This window comes from Cydia strobilella, chromosome 22 (genome assembly GCF_947568885.1).
Source record: "Cydia strobilella chromosome 22, ilCydStro3.1, whole genome shotgun sequence".
Taxonomy (NCBI): Eukaryota; Metazoa; Arthropoda; class Insecta; order Lepidoptera; family Tortricidae; genus Cydia; species Cydia strobilella.
Window position 1 is genome coordinate 5,747,579 of NC_086062.1, and position 17,857 is coordinate 5,765,435.

A 17,857-nucleotide genomic window follows, 5' to 3' on the forward strand; every position below is an offset into this window, starting at 1 on the left:
TAACGGAGTTATATCTATCTTTGGTAAAAGTGACCAAGGCCTCCAGTGCCCCAGGCTGTGTTACGTTATACTAACCGATTGCATAACATATGCATGTAAACTAACGCAAATAACACTTAGTTTACTCATTTCACTCATTAGAAGGGAAAATCGTGAGAGTGAAGAAGCCAGTCGCTCCGCAAAAAAGCATTAAGTACGTATGAGTGGCATACCTTTTCTACTTTTACTGTGGAATTGCAGTATTGCGAAAAGAAAGCCTGTTGAGGATGCAGCTATTACGAGTGATTGCAACTGTATTGCGAAATTTTAGTGATGGCCGTCAAGATATGTTACGTATTTTGAATAAAGACAGTTGAAGATTTACAGAAGTATACATTTTATATCTAACTAGTTGATACTCGTAAGTCACGGAGTTCCTAATAACGGCAGATTTTGATATGATTTTCAGCTAGGTAAATCAAATGCCCGAAATTACTTTTGTCTTTGACTTGTATGGTTTGATGAGGGAATCACTATTGGAGTGTGAAAATTTAATAACAATTTGCAGGAGAAATAGATTACAATACAACATAACAGCCAAGTATAGTAATAGTATACTCGTAAGTCCAAAAGGGTCAAGTGGAAAGGGAGGTTTAATCAGCACAGACCGATACACACACGAGTGGATTCGTGGGCATAGTTAGTTAAGCTATACGCGCAGTATCGAATTACAACTATAATCAAATAAGAGAACGGATGTTTTGAAGAGATCGCATTACTTATACTCGGACACTTACAGAACAGCAAAAAAATACCAACTTTTTACTAGTTTTTACGACAGCGACTGCAATCTGACTTTCAACCCAGAGGGGAAACTAGTCCGGTTTCCTCATGATGTTTTCCTTCACCGAAAAGCAACTGGTAAATATCAAATGATATTTCGTATTCGTACATAAGTTCCGAAAAACTCATTGGTACGAGTCGGGGTTTGTACCCGCGACCTCCGGATTGAAAGTCGCACGCTCTTACCGCTAGGCCACCAGCGTGCAGCGCTTATTTAGATAACAGTAAATAAATACGAGGCAGCTAGTAATTTTAAGACAGTGATTTTAATGCTGCCTAATAAAGGGGAGACTTCAGTTTTAGGTATCGTTTTTCTAATTACGTAAAAAGCACTATAAGAAAGAGCTAGTTAGCGTAAAGTCAAGGAAAAAAGAAGATTAATAAATTAATTAAATTATACTTTGGCAGTCGAAGCGTGTAAAATTAGTACCTTCTTAAGTCTGGCAATTTTCTGAGCTATGCAGCTCGCTAAGATACAGTGGGACTGAGCTGGACATGTCAGCTTCATGCTCCCAGAGAGGGAGGCCAAATTGATTACTGAGTGGGACCCACGGAACACCATAGATATAGATAGTGCAGGTCGAGGTGCAGGCAAACACCGAGAATAGATGGCGGGACGACTTGGACGCATTCTACCCGAAACATACAAACAACAGGGTCGAGTGGAGGAAACGAGGGGGGGCCTTTGCCCAGCAGTGGGACACTAAATTATGATAATGAAAAAATGTAGCTTAAATAGTTGCTAGATTTACGTGCCGGGGGCGGGGCACATTGCTCATAGAACCGATGGCCGATAGGGAAAACGGTCATGGACGCAATAAAAGGCTCCACACCACGTGTGCAGACGATCTGGTCAAGATTGATAGATTTTTCTTCATCAAATTGGTAACTCAATCCAAGTCCACCTGATAAAACTAACTGATTAGCTTATTTTGCTGTGTGATTGGTTGCAAGTTACGCAACAAGGTCTCAGTGACCAAGATATTTCGGTGTTTTCATTTAAAATACTACGGTACAGCCATATATATACCGAAGCGGATTCTTTATAAGTACTTCTCCTTAATAATACCAATATAATTATCTAACTAAAACTAAGCAAGTAAATGTGAATCGGTTTCTATGAATGTCTCGGCCAAATTCTAAAGCCGTTCTCATTGAAGCATCTGACCGAACGGGCGATATTGTTGGCGCTGCGGGATAACGCCGCACGCTTCTGTTGTTAGATAGAGCAGGCCATTGAGGTTTGGAAATCTAAGACAATGTGGTAAGTAAGGTCTGCAATACGAATACGGATACGTAATCTACAGAGACTCGCTATCGGAGTCCATTTTTGTTCTCATTGAAGCACGTGTGTAACGAAATAAAAATTGAATAAACTACGAATAAATTAAAGATTAGAAATAACTACCTTCTAGAATCCCAATCCTATCGCTATAATCTTAACACACTGAGTTACCGAAACTAGTTCGACGCTGATGAATAGTTTCATCAGTTCCCTCTTTGTTACCACACGTCATAGGGATTCACGTGTCAATAGGGAGGATGTAAGGTGTAGCAATTAAATGTACTCCAAATTAATACCAATGTCAATCAGGTGGTGTAATTACGCTAAGACCGATCTCTGAAAAAAGCGTGATTGTTTCGAAGTCGAATGTATGAGAATTTAATTCAAGGGGCCGGTAGGGGTAACAGCGCCACTTTACAGCCTGGCAATATCAAGTTTCTTGAGGCCTAAGAACACCACTACAAGGATCAGAAGATAAACTGCGGTCTAATCATTATGCATACGACACAGTTCTAGATATCCTGCATGATCTATTATAAACTACTCTCCATTGGCGGAAAACACGAAAATCATTTCGCAATTTGATATATAACAGCTAGCTAATTATTTAAGTATTATCCAATCAGTCTTGAAGCACACTATCTTGATTAGCTAATGTCATTCAATACCTTCTTATTTTCTCTTTACTCTTCCCTTTTTTTATTTATAATCGCGCAAGCTAATTAATCAGCTTTATGTAACCCAACGTTCCGAGACTGCAGACGATGCAATCCAATCTCGTAAGAGATGTCAACGTCATTCCGCCAAGTGAAACCTTCCCTTGCGCCGTTACTGTTTTATTTCCATTTTATGGCCAATGTATACTGCCTATGGCGGACGGTATTTACTATGCTATAGGTCCGCTGAGTTATCGATATAGGGATTATAGGTTCTCATTTTATAAAATGTCACATAAGGCCTAGGTTTCATTTTGAAAAATGCGGCATAGAGCTTATCCGCAGGTATTATGTTGAAATTCGACGCTCTACGCAGCATACAGCATTAGAACGAGCCGCCTCGCGAGGAAATTGCCGCACAAAGCAACTCGGTCTGCGTAGACTTGCCTCGGACGAGGCACGTCTCTAGCTACCGAGCTGCTTCGCGCGGCAATTTCTTCGCGAGGCGGCTCGTTCTGTGTGGACCTACTAACTGAAAACTAAGAAATGGTAATAGGTTGTCTGACCTGCATGGCGAGGTGGTGCTGGTGCGCGAGCGCGGCGGACAGCTCCGCGTCCTCCGTGGACGCGTCCGAGCGCGACACGGGACTGTGCTGCGGACCGTACGCGCCCTCCACCGGCCCGTTCCTGTAACAATTAACACATCTTATAAGTATCACTGTTCGAATGTATTTCCCTAAATGAAATGGTTTCCATTCCATCTATCTCCATCTATATATGGTATTGCACAAAAGGTAGGTAAATCTCTCTATTCAGTCGTTCTCTTGACTGAAATGGTGATTCGAATGATAAGGTATAATATTTCTTCTTCATCGGTTGAACTTTGGCAAAAAGAAATGTCCTGCTATATGATTAAAATGATATGGATCATCTTCAACCTGAAATGGATGCTAACGACTTATTTTAATCTTCAATTACTTTCTGACCTATTTCAGCCGCAGCCCGTATCTGTATATATTTATACAGATCTTCTTAATAGTTTCACACCAATAGATACTACTAGCCCGCGGCTTTACATAAACATGCAGCTCATGCAAGCGTATGTAGGACATCCCTCGGGTTTACTCTGAGGCCGCAAACTGTATGCAAATGTGAGTTATGATCGGGCAGATTGTTAGGAACAAACAAACTCGTTTGGTCCATCGTATTGGTAACGATAAGGACTACGAGTATATGTAATGTAATTCACGTATCATCGGATTTGTATAAGGGTTCAAGGATAAAAATTTTGACCGGCCCTTGATGATAATTGATCATTTTGATAAAATGACAAGCAACAAATTAAGTCTTAGATACTTAAGTCGATGTGTAAAATTAAACTGCCTTTACCAACACCACTACAATCATCAAATTCTATTATGTTTGTGACGTTTATGGCGGTAGGTATCTCCCCGCATGCTTAATTTAGACAGACTCTGCCTCGTCCACTTACAAGTGTGGCTATTAATTAGGTAACTTAATACACCTAACGAAATAATTGCAATTAGCAAAGTACATCCTCTGACAAGTTTAATAATTAAGCAAAATACCCATAACAACAAAATAACAATTTAGGTACTCGTAAGCAGTCCCCATATTAACACACGTTTAATTAATATCAATTATGTACGTAATTGAATGGATAAATTACGTTTAACGAGCCTAGGACGCGGACGCTGACATGACGGGCTTTCAATTTAAAAATAATATCAATCAATAACCGATGATTTTATGTCTACCGGTTGTAGTTCAAGGCATCAACAATTGGCAGTAAGTGGCTATTACGTGAATGATTTCCGCTCTGAAATTGTGTAAAAGCTATTCATTTGAATCAAAGCCCGTCATTATATGTACTAAGGAGCTATCACAACTCTGTCAATAGTGAGGTTATTACTTGGGTTACGGTCTGCTTCAAACGCCACCCGCGACGGACAGCGTACCGTGACGTCATGACGAGCGACGGCCGCCGCGGGTGCCTGATCTGTTTGACCCACCCGCTGCACTAAACTCAAAAGTAGCTTAGTTTTCCTTTGGTCATTGTTTCTATTATCTATAATAGACGCCGTGTTTCTATGATTGAATGCCGGGCTCGGTCCGCGACGGGTGACGTTGGTCCGCGATAACTGGACGTCACGGCTGGCGGACGAGCCAGACCACGCACATACATTTACGAACATAGCATTTGGATGTCATCGGTCGTGTCGTGAGCGGCCGGCAGTCGCGGACGGCATGTGCAAGCAGACCGCAGCCTTACTTACAGGTAATGTCATTATCTGATGGTGTATGGCTCGCTCTACCTATACTATCCGCAAACAAAACTGACGAGCGGGGTCATAAAACTTCTCATTCACACTTGCATGGTCGTAGCAGGAGTGTAAGAGACGGTAATATGATCTCGGTCGACATTTTGGTTTGCAGAAACGCATGGTTGAAAACTTTTTGCGTAATTATACCTATAGCTGAAGCTACATATTACCAAAACTATACCGGTTCAGAGAATAGGAGATTGGCGGCTAATATTGCAGAGATGAAACTTCTAACTTCCTAAGGGTCATCCAAACGGAAACAGCGATTCAATTTGATTGAACGTGGCCTGTAGATCGATTGTAGTCATCGTTTAATAAGTAGTAATAGTATGCGTGTGTGAAAACCTACAAGGTAAAAGGTAATAGGGTAAGTCTGCCCTCCTCTTTGGACTAGACCTAAAACCATTACAGCAATAGGCTTGTCCACGAAAAAGAATATTAGCCACTGCTCAATAATTTTGGATTTAATTAAAATCGAATAAAGCTTTCTAGAATAATTTTCACAATACAGTTGATAAGTTTTGTAGTCCACGTTTTTGACTAATAGCCAAAATAAAAAAAAACGGCCAAGTGCGAGTCGGACTCGCGCACGAGGGGTTCCGTACCATTACGCAAAACACGGCAAAAAAATCACGTTTTTTGTATAGGAGCCCCACTTAAATATTTATTTTATTCTGTTTTTAGTATTTGTTGTTATAACGGCAACAGAAATACATCTTCTGTAGAATCACGGTTTTCATGAGATACAGCCTGGTGGACAGACAGACGGACAGCGGAGTCTTAGTAATAGGATCCCGTTTTTACCCATTGGTTACGGAACCCTAAAAACGTCAACTCCGTTAACAAACCGGTAACCGGATCGACCAAAAAAACGTGTAAATTAATCGAAAACTGGAACACGTAAACAACCGACAATATCCGCACACATTCCGCTAGGTTTGTACAAAACTCATCCATGTTCCGTATGACTGAAGATTCAATTTGGATCATACGGGTGATAGGAGTTAGTAAGAGCTATAACCCTCGTCGTTTGGGGGAACAAAACACTAATAACAATGGAGTACACGTGACCCCGAGACCTAACCTAATTTAAATTAAATTGCAATACACGAGGGTCACCTATATTTCACGTGAGCGTTTTCGCTTTTTGCACGAATAAGCAACACCGGTTTGCAAATTCGAGATCTCCATTAGGGTATTTCAGCTAAAAATACGAAATGTGACGCTAAATGGATAGAATTCTTTTTATGGAAGGCCTGTGTTGTATTGATTTGTCAGGACGGGGCCGAGCAACGTGAAAGGGTTTCCAAGAGGCTTCCACTGAAAAGAGCAATCGTGGTAAGAAAAAGCATTTCCTTATGCCGTTGAGTTTCAGATAGTTAGTAAGTCGCTTTTTAAGGAAATCGTGCAATGTAGAAAAATGATTGCTTTTGCGGTAATATCTGGGTCTAGGGATCTAATATTATAGCAAGAATCTAATATATTAACTGCAAAAGAAACTTTTTTCTATGAGTCTGTTACGTTTTAACTGCAGGAGGAATTTTATTAAAAAAAAAAAAAATTTTATATATATTTTTGTTCGTCTATATCTAATTATTGATTGATCGATTGAATGGTATCAGTCGATTAGGTTTGTTTTGAGGATCAAATGTCTGTATGGGACCCATTGTCTTATCTTAAAGGAATACAAAAGTCACAAAATAAATGATGGCCAAAGTCTGGCATCCGCAATTCCGCACCTTACTGACGAAACGCTTCTAACAAAATGGCAATACATCGTGAGTATCGTGACGTTACCATGTAACGTCGCTATTGCTTAGAAGCCGTTTCGATGTATGGAAAAAAAGAAAATTTCGATTTTGTCGGTGAAATATTGCGTTTATGTATAATGTTGCCATACAATATCTATTATTTTATCCTCCTTTTTGGAAGTTAAAAAATTATAATTAAATTTGGAAACTGAGGTCTTGTATTTTTTATTATTATTAACATATATTTTTAAAGTTTCCCATTTATTTTGATAAATTGCTCATTTTCTATCTATTTACGAGTACATATTACTGACGTCCCAGCAAAATGTTAAAACAGAGATTTGTGTTACAACCCGACGAAAAGTATTTAAAGTTACCCCCCGACCCGACACCCCCCGATTGTAAATGTGATTTAATATGTGTTCAAAACGCGAAATTTTTTAATTTTATATTTACGAGTAACTACATTTAGTTATAAAATTCAACATGTGTCAACAACACTATCGTCAATCACTTTTATCGTGTTTGTAAACGGTCACTAAGTCGTGATTAGCAATCACGTGGGACAATTGATCGTCTCAGGTTCATTTAAATCACATAAAAGGACATAGGAAGACATAAACCTTTTTTGCCAGAATCATGCAGCAGAACTTTGTATAAAAGACGAAGTCGCTGACAAAAGCTTGGAACGTCTCATACGGAAATTCATTTCCTTGGAAGTTCATTTCATTTCTATCTCAACACGCTATATATTGTAAACTAATGATCAGTATTATGCAGTGTAATACAGGGATGTGAATGTAAATACTTGAAGAGTATAATCTAACGCTCATTTTACCGAGAATCTCGTTGCAAGTATTTCAAATTCCACTTAGATTCTCCGCATTTCCATTCACGAAACTTGCCACGATTGCATCTTCAGCGCTTGTCAGTTAGTTCACACTTCACACGCGAACTTTACGCAAGGAGTGATGTGATGAGTTCCATAATCAAAATAATGCAATGTTTTCGTTTTTACATGGAGGAATTGCTCTTGTACATTTTGAATTATAAAAAAAGCGAAGAGTGCATACTCCCGCTAAAGGCGAAAGGACTTGTATAGTTATATTCAAGTCTAATAACACAGCTAACACTGCTGCGAACTGTATAGTGTAGAGTGGCTAGCAGTTAATATAATAACATAGACATAACAAAGCACGTAAAATTTCGTGATTCTGCAAATAAAGTAATGTCAGATATTTATTTTTTATTTCAGGTCTGTATTTTGAAAAGAAGCGACAATAAATGTCAAAGGTTTTTTTGTTATTTTCAGTAGGTATATGGTATAGGCAATGCAACAATTAAAAGCAGCAAAAGTTATATAGGTATTTACGGTTTGCGGGGACCGACGGGGATTCCGTAATTGAATTCCGTTTATAATTTATCGGCAAAAACAAAAGCAGGTAGAGGCCCACTCAATGTTTTATACAATTCCGATATAACTTGGGACTTTGGAGAACTTGTTCCGAAGAACTTTTTGATCTGGTGCCATCGTCTCGTTTCTATCACCGCACCTCCCGCCAAAGGAGCAAAGCTCATCCTCACTTCTTAGACACATGGCACACCATGAATAAGCGGGCATCCCGCTCGTTTCTTCCCAGAACGTGCAGAATGTGGAATGAGTTGCCTCCTGAGGTATTTCCTTTGTGCTACGACATGGGATTCTTCAAGAAGCGGGTATTTAGGGTTCACAAGGGTCGGCAATGCTTAAGTGGCTCCTGTGATGTTGCTTACGTCCATGGGCGACGATGACTGCTTCCCATCAGGCGGCTCGTCTGCTCGTTTGCTGAACATCACATAAAAAAAAAAAAAAAAAACTTGGGACTTTCAGTTGAAATCCGTTGCGAATTGGGTTTCATTTGTTTAAGATCATTGACATACTGGCATCTCGTATATTAGCCGAAGAAGACGAAGAAGCGAGGTGGACCTGTGACGTTTTTATGACAGATAAAATCTAATTAAGTTATATTAAGATATTTCAAGAAAGCATCTAACTAGATTTTTATTTGTTTAGACTCTGTTATAGCATCATATGATTAATATCGCAACAAGTTTGTTTAACTTTATTTGCTTTACAAATTTCCAACAAAAACTTGTTAAGGCTGGCCAAAATGACCTTCCACCTAAAGGATAAACTAAACCTTGTTGGGATTAGTCCGGTTTCCTACAATGTTTCCCTTCAGTGAAGACTGTACAAGAAACTCTGGTACAATTTACAAGCCCAGGGTTCGAATTCAAGACTTCGATTATGAGCATTATGTAGAAATACATAGCAACTATTTGTGAAAAATTTCAAGATCACGAATGAAGATCTTTTGTAGATTCTAGATCATAATTTTGAACACGTTTTCGACCTTCAGCGTACCTAACTCGCAGAGCTTATCCTAAAATATAATACAGAGGGGAAAAGTTTGTTTTTACTGTGCCATTTTTACACGAACGGCACTAAACCGATTAAGCGGACGTTTAACAAAGTTTCGGATCGGGAAAATGGAAACAAGTTATGCATTGTGAATATCAAAAGAATTCGTTTATTACGGGGTAAGCTGTAAGTCACAATCTTTATTCACTTCGGATCATCATGTACTATAGAAACTTTTACAGGCGGATTGCGTACCTAGTCAAGACGACAATCGCCAATCCTTAAGCCTTATCCACACCGCAGTTAACTTTTCTGTAACACGGTAACATTAGGTAACTTAGCTAGTTACTTACTGTTGCTCCACAGTTGCTCGATAAATGTTAACTGCGCTGTGGATTCGTGTCAAACAATCAAGTCATATCTAATGGAAACTATCTTGGCAAAATATTGTCACGAAACAAAATTAAGTATATTGAAAGTTAATTAATCAAAGAACACCAACTAGCTTTATAATCAAGCGTGCAGTGGTTGGAAAACTTAAGCATGGGAACGATTGAAGCTGCCGTTATGCCATTTAAGTTGGCGACTTGTTACTTAACTGTTACCTGGGTCTAACTTGGTGTGGCATTCTAATGGCACTCGAAAATCGAAAATTCGTTATCAAGAGAAGTGACAGAGAGGCTACAACGAATTTTTATATTTTCGATGATTGCGGTTGGTCTGCGGGACTGTGACTGGCAGCACTTTAAATTGATTGAAAAAGGACAATTTTGCCACGTCTAGTGGCATCGCTTTGACTACTCTCGTCAAGACGATTCTTTGTTTTACGTTGATTTATAGTACAAAGTTCATATAGCCTTCCTTTGGTAACTTACGGTCTTCATCATCAGGCATAAGTATCATAACATTACATGCGGTATTGCCATTACGTCAGTATGCCAAATTCTAACTTAATCGTGCAATAGGACCAAGCCATATCTTGCCAAGACTTGAGCTCAGAGTATCATAACATTACAAGTTTAATAAAGCTTGCAAAAATCATCAAGACCATCGGTGAAATTCTCATCTGCTCTCTTAAATCCATTAGCACAATTATAAAACGCTATATTTAGTGATGTTAATGACTGTTCGTAAATTGCTCTTAATAAAGACATTTGGAGCAGAACAACTTTAGTATACAAAGGTTCTAAGTGACGAATGTTTTCTTTGGAGATACATCCTATAAACTGAAATAAACCACAAATTAAAAATATTTTCATAGAAAATAATTTAATTTGTTCTTAGAGATACATCCTACTGTAAGTATGGTGTTAGATAATTGCCGTTTGCAATTTTACATATGCACTTAACATGTAATTGTGACATTATTTTTGAGCGTAAGGAAGAAATTGCTCAAATTGTTTGAAGACTAGCAGGTCAGTGCCTAAGATTTATTTAAGATTTTGTTTTAACATCAAACATTACATATCTAAGTACTAATTGCTAAGAAAATACGATGCGCTCCGAGATCACGCGGTCACAGTAGTGGTCTGGGAAAGACGCCGGTTCGATTCCGGCCTCGGCCACAGGAGGGTTTGGTCACGTTTTTAGGGTTCCGTACCCAAAGGGTAAAAACGGGACCCTAAGACTCCGCTGTCCGTCTGTCTGTCACCAGGCTGTATCTCATGAACCGTGATAGCTAGACAGTTGAAAATTTCACAGATGGTGTATTTCTGTTGCCGCTATAACAACAAATACTAAAAACAGAATAAAATAAATATTTAAGTGGGGCTCCCATACAACAAACATGATTTTTTTGCCGTTTTATGCGTAATGGTACGGAACCCTTCGTGCGCGAGTCCGACTCGCACTTGGCAGGTTTTTTATATTTAATACTTATATGACATCTATTTCAGTTTATATCTGACAAAGTATTTTCTATTCCTGAAAGTTAAGAACATGGTTGATAATGAAGCAAATGGACACAATTTTTATTTACATGCCAAAACTACCTACTATCGGTACCAGTTTTGGCCGCTATATCTCACAACCAGAAATTCATCATCATCATCATCATCATTTCAGCCTCGTATAGCCAACTGCTGAGTATCGAGTACGCCTCTCTTCGAGTACGCCACTTATCCCGGTCCTGAGCCAATCTCAGCCAGAAGTGACCCGCAATCTTCCGAATGTCGTCCACCAACCGTCGTCAGCCAACGGACGCCAGGCACTCTTTTCATCTGAAAGCGGTCACCATTCCGTTAATATTTTAGCACACCTGCCATCACTCTGCCTGGCAACATGTCCCGCCCAGCTCCATTTAAGTACCAGAAATTAACCAACCACAAGAACCAGAAGTAACCAGAAATTAGGTCCCAGTATCTTTAACTTTAAGGAACATAAGAAATTTAATTTATCCCTTGTTCCATAAATAATTTTTAAAACAATTTCAGTCCTCACTCCAGGCCGCAGACATCAGACATCATATTTCTCTTGGATCTATCCAAGAGAAATATGATGTCTGATGTCTGCGGTTAGAGTAATGGTAAACTTGTACTCAAAGTGACCCACATTTCGCCTGCAGTTGGATTTAAAGTGCAGCCCAGTCTCTACTGTCTGTCTCACTTCAAGTCATCGCGTTTCTGTGGCCAGACATGTTTTTTAATTGGGATATGAGGGTCTGATAATTTTTAATTTAGAATCGGCCGGTGAGTAAAAATAACACAGGCAATATGCTAATAAGCAAAATGAGCTAACATAAGGTTTTAAGGTACTTTCCCTCCAGGGCCCATTCATTATTTCCACACTGTATATAACACAAAGTACCACTAAAGGTCTCTTAATACTATAAACGAAATAAATATCATATGCAAAGGAAAAAACGACCAAGGCGTCCAGTGCCCGGGGCTGGAAACGAACCAGTGTCCTCCGTTTACGCGACAGATGCCTCAACCGCTCGGCTGGTTTATCGTTTAAATAGTAGTGTGACTATACTTGTAAAAAACACAAATTAAAATATTTTCATTAGAAAGTAATTTAATTTGTTCTTAGGGCTTAAATACTCTTCATATTTAGAAGCCCTATGATTATTTTCTAAATAAGTACAGAAATTTTGATTACAGTATTATGTACAGTCAGCGGAATTAATCTACGCGAACAAAGAGCACAGAAAGCCCACAAGATCTTAACAATAGAAGCATGACGCGAGCCTTTTTGACCACTTAGTCTGTGAAGGCATCTACTACTGACTGTACTTTAACTCCCTGGCTTCATGGCAATATCATTTATTTACTGGAGATGAAGATAATATTGGTTGAGGGTAATATGATGGTACTAGAAATATTGTTATGTTCGTTATTATAGTCTATACCTATTCGACCGGCAAGCCCTTCTTTCTCGGCCTCTGCAGTAATGTACTATTCTTGATAGGAACTTCCTCTCTTGCTATTTCTCGCTTGTTTGAATGCAACTTTTTGAAGTCATTTAACATCTATAGTCGCCCAAAGTCCACCGTTTATCGCTTTAAAAATTCGTATTGATTTTGTATTACCGCAAAAGTAGTGTGCAACCGGCCTAATAAGAAGTCCAGCGCTCTTTACAAATATTGAAAAGGATACAAAACTCCAACAAAGATTTTATACGGAGTGTTATCTGGCGTCATAATAGCAGTGTTAACTGAAAGGCGAAAACTCGTTCAATTATGTGACTTTTTGTATAAGAACAAGGTACAGAATTCAATGAAAATTTAAATGCAGATAGAATGTAAATGTCCAAGCATTATATTTGCTTACCGGGTACAGCCCTGGGGCCCGTTTCTCAAAAGCTTGGTACTTGTAATACAAGCGGATGTCACTTTTTGACAGCTTTTGTTAGAAAGGGACTTCCACTTGTATTACTAGTTACAAGCTTTTGAGAAACGGGGGCCTCTGGTATGTTAAAATAACCAACGTAAAAGCGCTCTAAGATAACGCATAGTTGTTATGCATCTAGAGATCACTTTGCAGTGGCTCAACTAGTAATTCTACTCGTCAACGCTCGCGTAATAATTCAAAATAAAGGACAATGGCAGTATCGGATGACAAATCGATTTAATATCGATGGACCGTTATCTTATCAGTGCATTTCCTTGTGAAATCTTTGAATAAGTGAGGTTCTCGCAATTTTTATCGACTACGTGATTCTGTTGAAAGTTGTCAATGTCTCGAGATTATCGTTGGTTATTTGCATTGCGGTTTGATACCGTAATGAAGTCATGTTTAGATTTTAATCCTACGTGAGTTGCGGCAGATTTGATCTTTGTCTTAACGAATTTTATTCGAACCGGTAACAACCTGGAAACCAATTCAATTTACATTTGACATCAAATTTTAATTCTAAATATTCTAATCACGACATTTAGTCATCAAATCATTTGTAAGTGGTAAGAGCTAATAATAATCATTCATTCATCTATTAATTCACAACACTGTCGTTTTATACAGCTTTTTCGGTAATTGCTATTTACAAAAATCTAAATTTAACACGACAATAAATATTTTATCTGTGCTTTCTATCCAAGAAAAATTCTTAACAGACAAAATTTTCGATTAAAAAAACCGCAATCAAATCGGTTCATAACTACGATGCCACAGACAGACAGATACCATATTAAACTAATACACCTACTAGCTTCTGACCTGACCGCGATTTAGTGAAATGATGATGATGATGATTGATAAAAACTAACCTATATCCCGGGCCTTTAACTATTTCCATACCAAATTTCATCCAAATCGGTTTAAGCGTGAAGAGGTAACCAGACAGGCAGAGATACTTTCGCATTTAGAATATTAGCAGGGATAAATATAGCAAAATAAGTGTTTTAATACCCTGTCCCCGTTGTCCTACCGTTCTGAACTCTAAATCCGGACATTCCACTCTGATTCATCCAGAGCCCACCGGCATACCATAATATCCGATCCAGGCTATTTCAAATATATTTAAACGTTTATTTTTATCCTACACATTAGATGGGTTAGGTCTAAATGTATTCGCAAAAAACGTTGGTTACGTTCGTCTTCCTTTTTTTATTGTACCAGACAGAATTAATTCCTTACCATATTGATAAAAGAAACATTTTTTGTGGTGGAGACCTGTGTAATCATGTTTAATGAAGAAATTATCTACGAAGAAGTAGTCAAATAATTTCCTACCCATTTCGTACCTTGTCACAGTGACAATCAATATGAAAGTCGCTAGAGACAGTAGACACCTCATACTATTGTCACTGTGACAAGTTACGAAATGGGTCGGAAATTACACTGTACAAATGCGTATTACCCCAATATGCTTTGGTTGGAGCACGTTGAGGCTAGCCGTAGTGGTGATGCTTTGTGATAAATGATGAAGAATGGAATGAGTGAATATGCCGTTTTTATATTTGTCCATGTGGTCTCTTTTTGCCAGGTAGCACTTAGCGCGCGGGGCTGTGCAAAAAGTCTTCGACGCGTTGGAAGGCCAACATCAGGTTGCAATGCTTTGCTGTGACTTTTCCAATGGATTAGTAGTTAATACATGTACATTTCTCATGATCTCTCAACTCTTTAAAAATTAAATCAATACGGTTAAAAATCGTTAACTTTCCACTCCCAGTCTACGAAACGCAAACTGATCAAACTCGATTAAAAGCTGAATACCACCTAAACTAATATGGGAAAAGGTAATATGGACGGGAATTCGTTTTGCCGGAGTAAGTGCAAATAATTTTCTGTCTGGAGGAGGCTTCAGTGCTTTGGAAACTAGGCTAGCTTTAGTAGCTAGATAATGCTGAGAGGGGCTTTAGACAGGTATTAAAATTTAGGTTATTAGAGTTAGGTGTGCCATTTTGATTTTTATGACTAATATAATAATTATTGTCTTCGGTTACCGCGATAGTTACTAGTTACTCATGAAATGAAACTATGAAAACGAATTATATCGCGTATATTGAATTTATACTACATCCCGACGTTTCGAACCCTTTACAGCGTTCGTGGTCAACGGGTGACTGAAGAAAAACTACAATGTGCAAAAATACCCACATACAAAAATAATGAACCATAATAAACAATAAACTTTAAGGCCGGTTGTACATGCAAAATCGGTTCATAAGGCTAGTTATACAATACAACTATTTTCAAGTAAATACGCGACAAAGCTACGCCGGCTCTAACCCTACACCTCTGACCCGAGATGATTTAATTCCCTCCTAAATTCTTACAATTTAGGAGCACTAAGGAGGTTAGGGTAGCGCTACCCTGTATTAAACGCAAAATAGGCACAATGATTGTCGATTTGTGGAGAATGCTCAACTGACTGTTGATTTCTTTGAAAATTCCCAGGATATCTAACTAGTTCCCAGCACAAGCAATCCTAGGAAGCACTCTCTATCAAACCGCGTAGTACGCGAGTGGAATAAATTACCCGAAGCAGTGATATGTGCTCCTTCAGTGAACACTTTTAAAAACAGACTTGACAAACACTTGAAACAACTAACAAAATGAACACTAAGAGTTTAAAACAAGTGCAGTCATATAAACGCATCAGCTTTCAGCTGCTAGTGTATGAAACAATAATATAATAATTAACCTAACCAGGCTTAAACTTGAAAGCTTCACTGAAAAACTTGAAATTAATTGAAAAATCATGTCAAAATGATCTACCCTGTATGTACGAATTTGCGTTAAACGTTAGTATGAAAGTGTTTGAAGCGAAAGATGTATGTCAGGGTCGCAGCAAGCGGTCATGAAAATTTGTCACTGCCACCCCTCGGTGAGGAAACGAACGTGTTTATGTTTTCTTTGATGCCATGTCTAATTTAAAATGTAGTCACAATAACCTGCCTTGAACTGGGGCTATTAGTAAGCATTTATATATACAAAAGGGAGTAGAGACTTCGAAACGCTAAAAAAGCAATTTTCAGATATTCGATCTTAGGTACGTTGAACTGGACAACTACGGGTTGATTAAAGTAATATTTAAAATACATGTTCACTATTAAATTATATGACAAAGTCACACGTCTAAGTGTGCTTTTACTGAAGTTGTGAGTTGTGAACTCATAGTGGAGGCACGGACTCCTGAAAAACAGCTTCATGACATGACCCCACATTGGGGGCACCCGGAGACGGAACGTGTTAATAAACCCTACAAAAATCAGCTTACCATATATTTGGCAACACCAAATAGCACCATATTTGGAAGATTAACGTTTATGGTAATGTTGCCAAATATATTTTACTGCAGTAACGAAGTCGGACTACACATTACAAAAAAAAAACAGTCCAATTAGGGACCCCTTTTGTAGAAGCCAAACTAAATATAGTAAGCTTATTGTAAGTACCATATAGTCCGTTTTTTCCCTATTGTTCTTCAAGCGAGGCTTCATTAATCATGGACGATTAGTGGCTGTATACCTAAATCGATAATCTATAAATAGTATCTAAAACTTATCAGGCTAAAATCTTGGCAATGTGTCCTTTTTGTCTATTCCTAATTTGGGCCGCTACTGTGGAATCAATGAATCATTTATATGTTAAATAAAACATGGTATAGATAGAGATACAACAGACGTGTTTTATCTTTGATTTAACCGGTTCTGTATTATCTGGGAGTACAGGTAAACTCTATCAAGGTTTCGGTATCTGGGAGTCAATGGAAAAACAAGATTCGAGCCCTACACCCCAGCAGGGGGTAACAAGAAAAGAAGAAGAGACAGGTAAACTTATGAGGCAGATAGCGGCGACTGTAAGAAAATCTCTAGACGGTTGTTTCTAATTACCAAGGCTCGAAAAAACGCCCGCCATTTTGAAAACATAACCTTGTTCCGTACAACAGACAGTTCCTTATACCAATATCAACGATTAAATATGCCCCAAATTGGAGCGTATTTAATTGGGGCCCCCAATGACGTCCGTAGACTGTATAGGAACATTTTCGATTCGACTCATGGGTCCTAAATTATGGTTATGTTTTCAAAACGAGGGCGGTTTCCGAGCCTTACTAATTAGACTAAGTACCAACATATCATCTCATTTTCTATGAAGTGGTGGCAATTACTCTGCAAAGTTGCAGACATATTTTCTGTCAATTATTTATTATTTTTATCCGTTATGGATGTCATGCACACTATTACAGTTACTCAACCTCCTCTTTCTCCCGCGATCGGGTTATATCGAAATGAAACCATAGACAGATACTTCCGCCACTCTATGCAGTGTGTATTAAGGTTTTCTGCCATTTGACGCTATTTTCTTTTACAATTAAAAAGATGAAATATTAATATATATTCTTGAGGAAATAAAATTTTGTAAATTATAGCAATAATGCTAAACGAAAAACACATTATAAAATTCATTCTTAAAATTTCAATTTATTAACGAAGAAATTGAATATAAATATGCATTATACTTTGTTTAATAAATCTAAAAGCACAATTTCAAAGATGTTTCAAACCGCGAATTTAAATTCAAGCCGAAATTCCAGAAAACTTTACACTTTAAATTTTAAATGGCGGTGGCACAGTCTAATTTATATAGCCTTTTCAATTCATACAAACGCGAACAGTGTATTTAAGCAAAAGAAAAGTTGGGCCGTGTATT

At 38.2% G+C, this 17,857-nt stretch overlaps 1 protein-coding gene across 1 annotated transcript in view; it reads right to left on the reverse strand.

The window, feature by feature from the left end:
- LOC134751452 (catenin delta-2) overlaps window positions 1–17,857 on the reverse strand; it is a 68,039-nt gene that overhangs the window by 29,710 nt on the left and 20,472 nt on the right. The window contains exon 3 of the mRNA XM_063686860.1: window positions 3,330–3,450. Within this exon, the coding sequence (XP_063542930.1) occupies window positions 3,330–3,450 (121 nt within the window). The remainder of the gene's footprint in view (window positions 1–3,329; window positions 3,451–17,857) is intronic.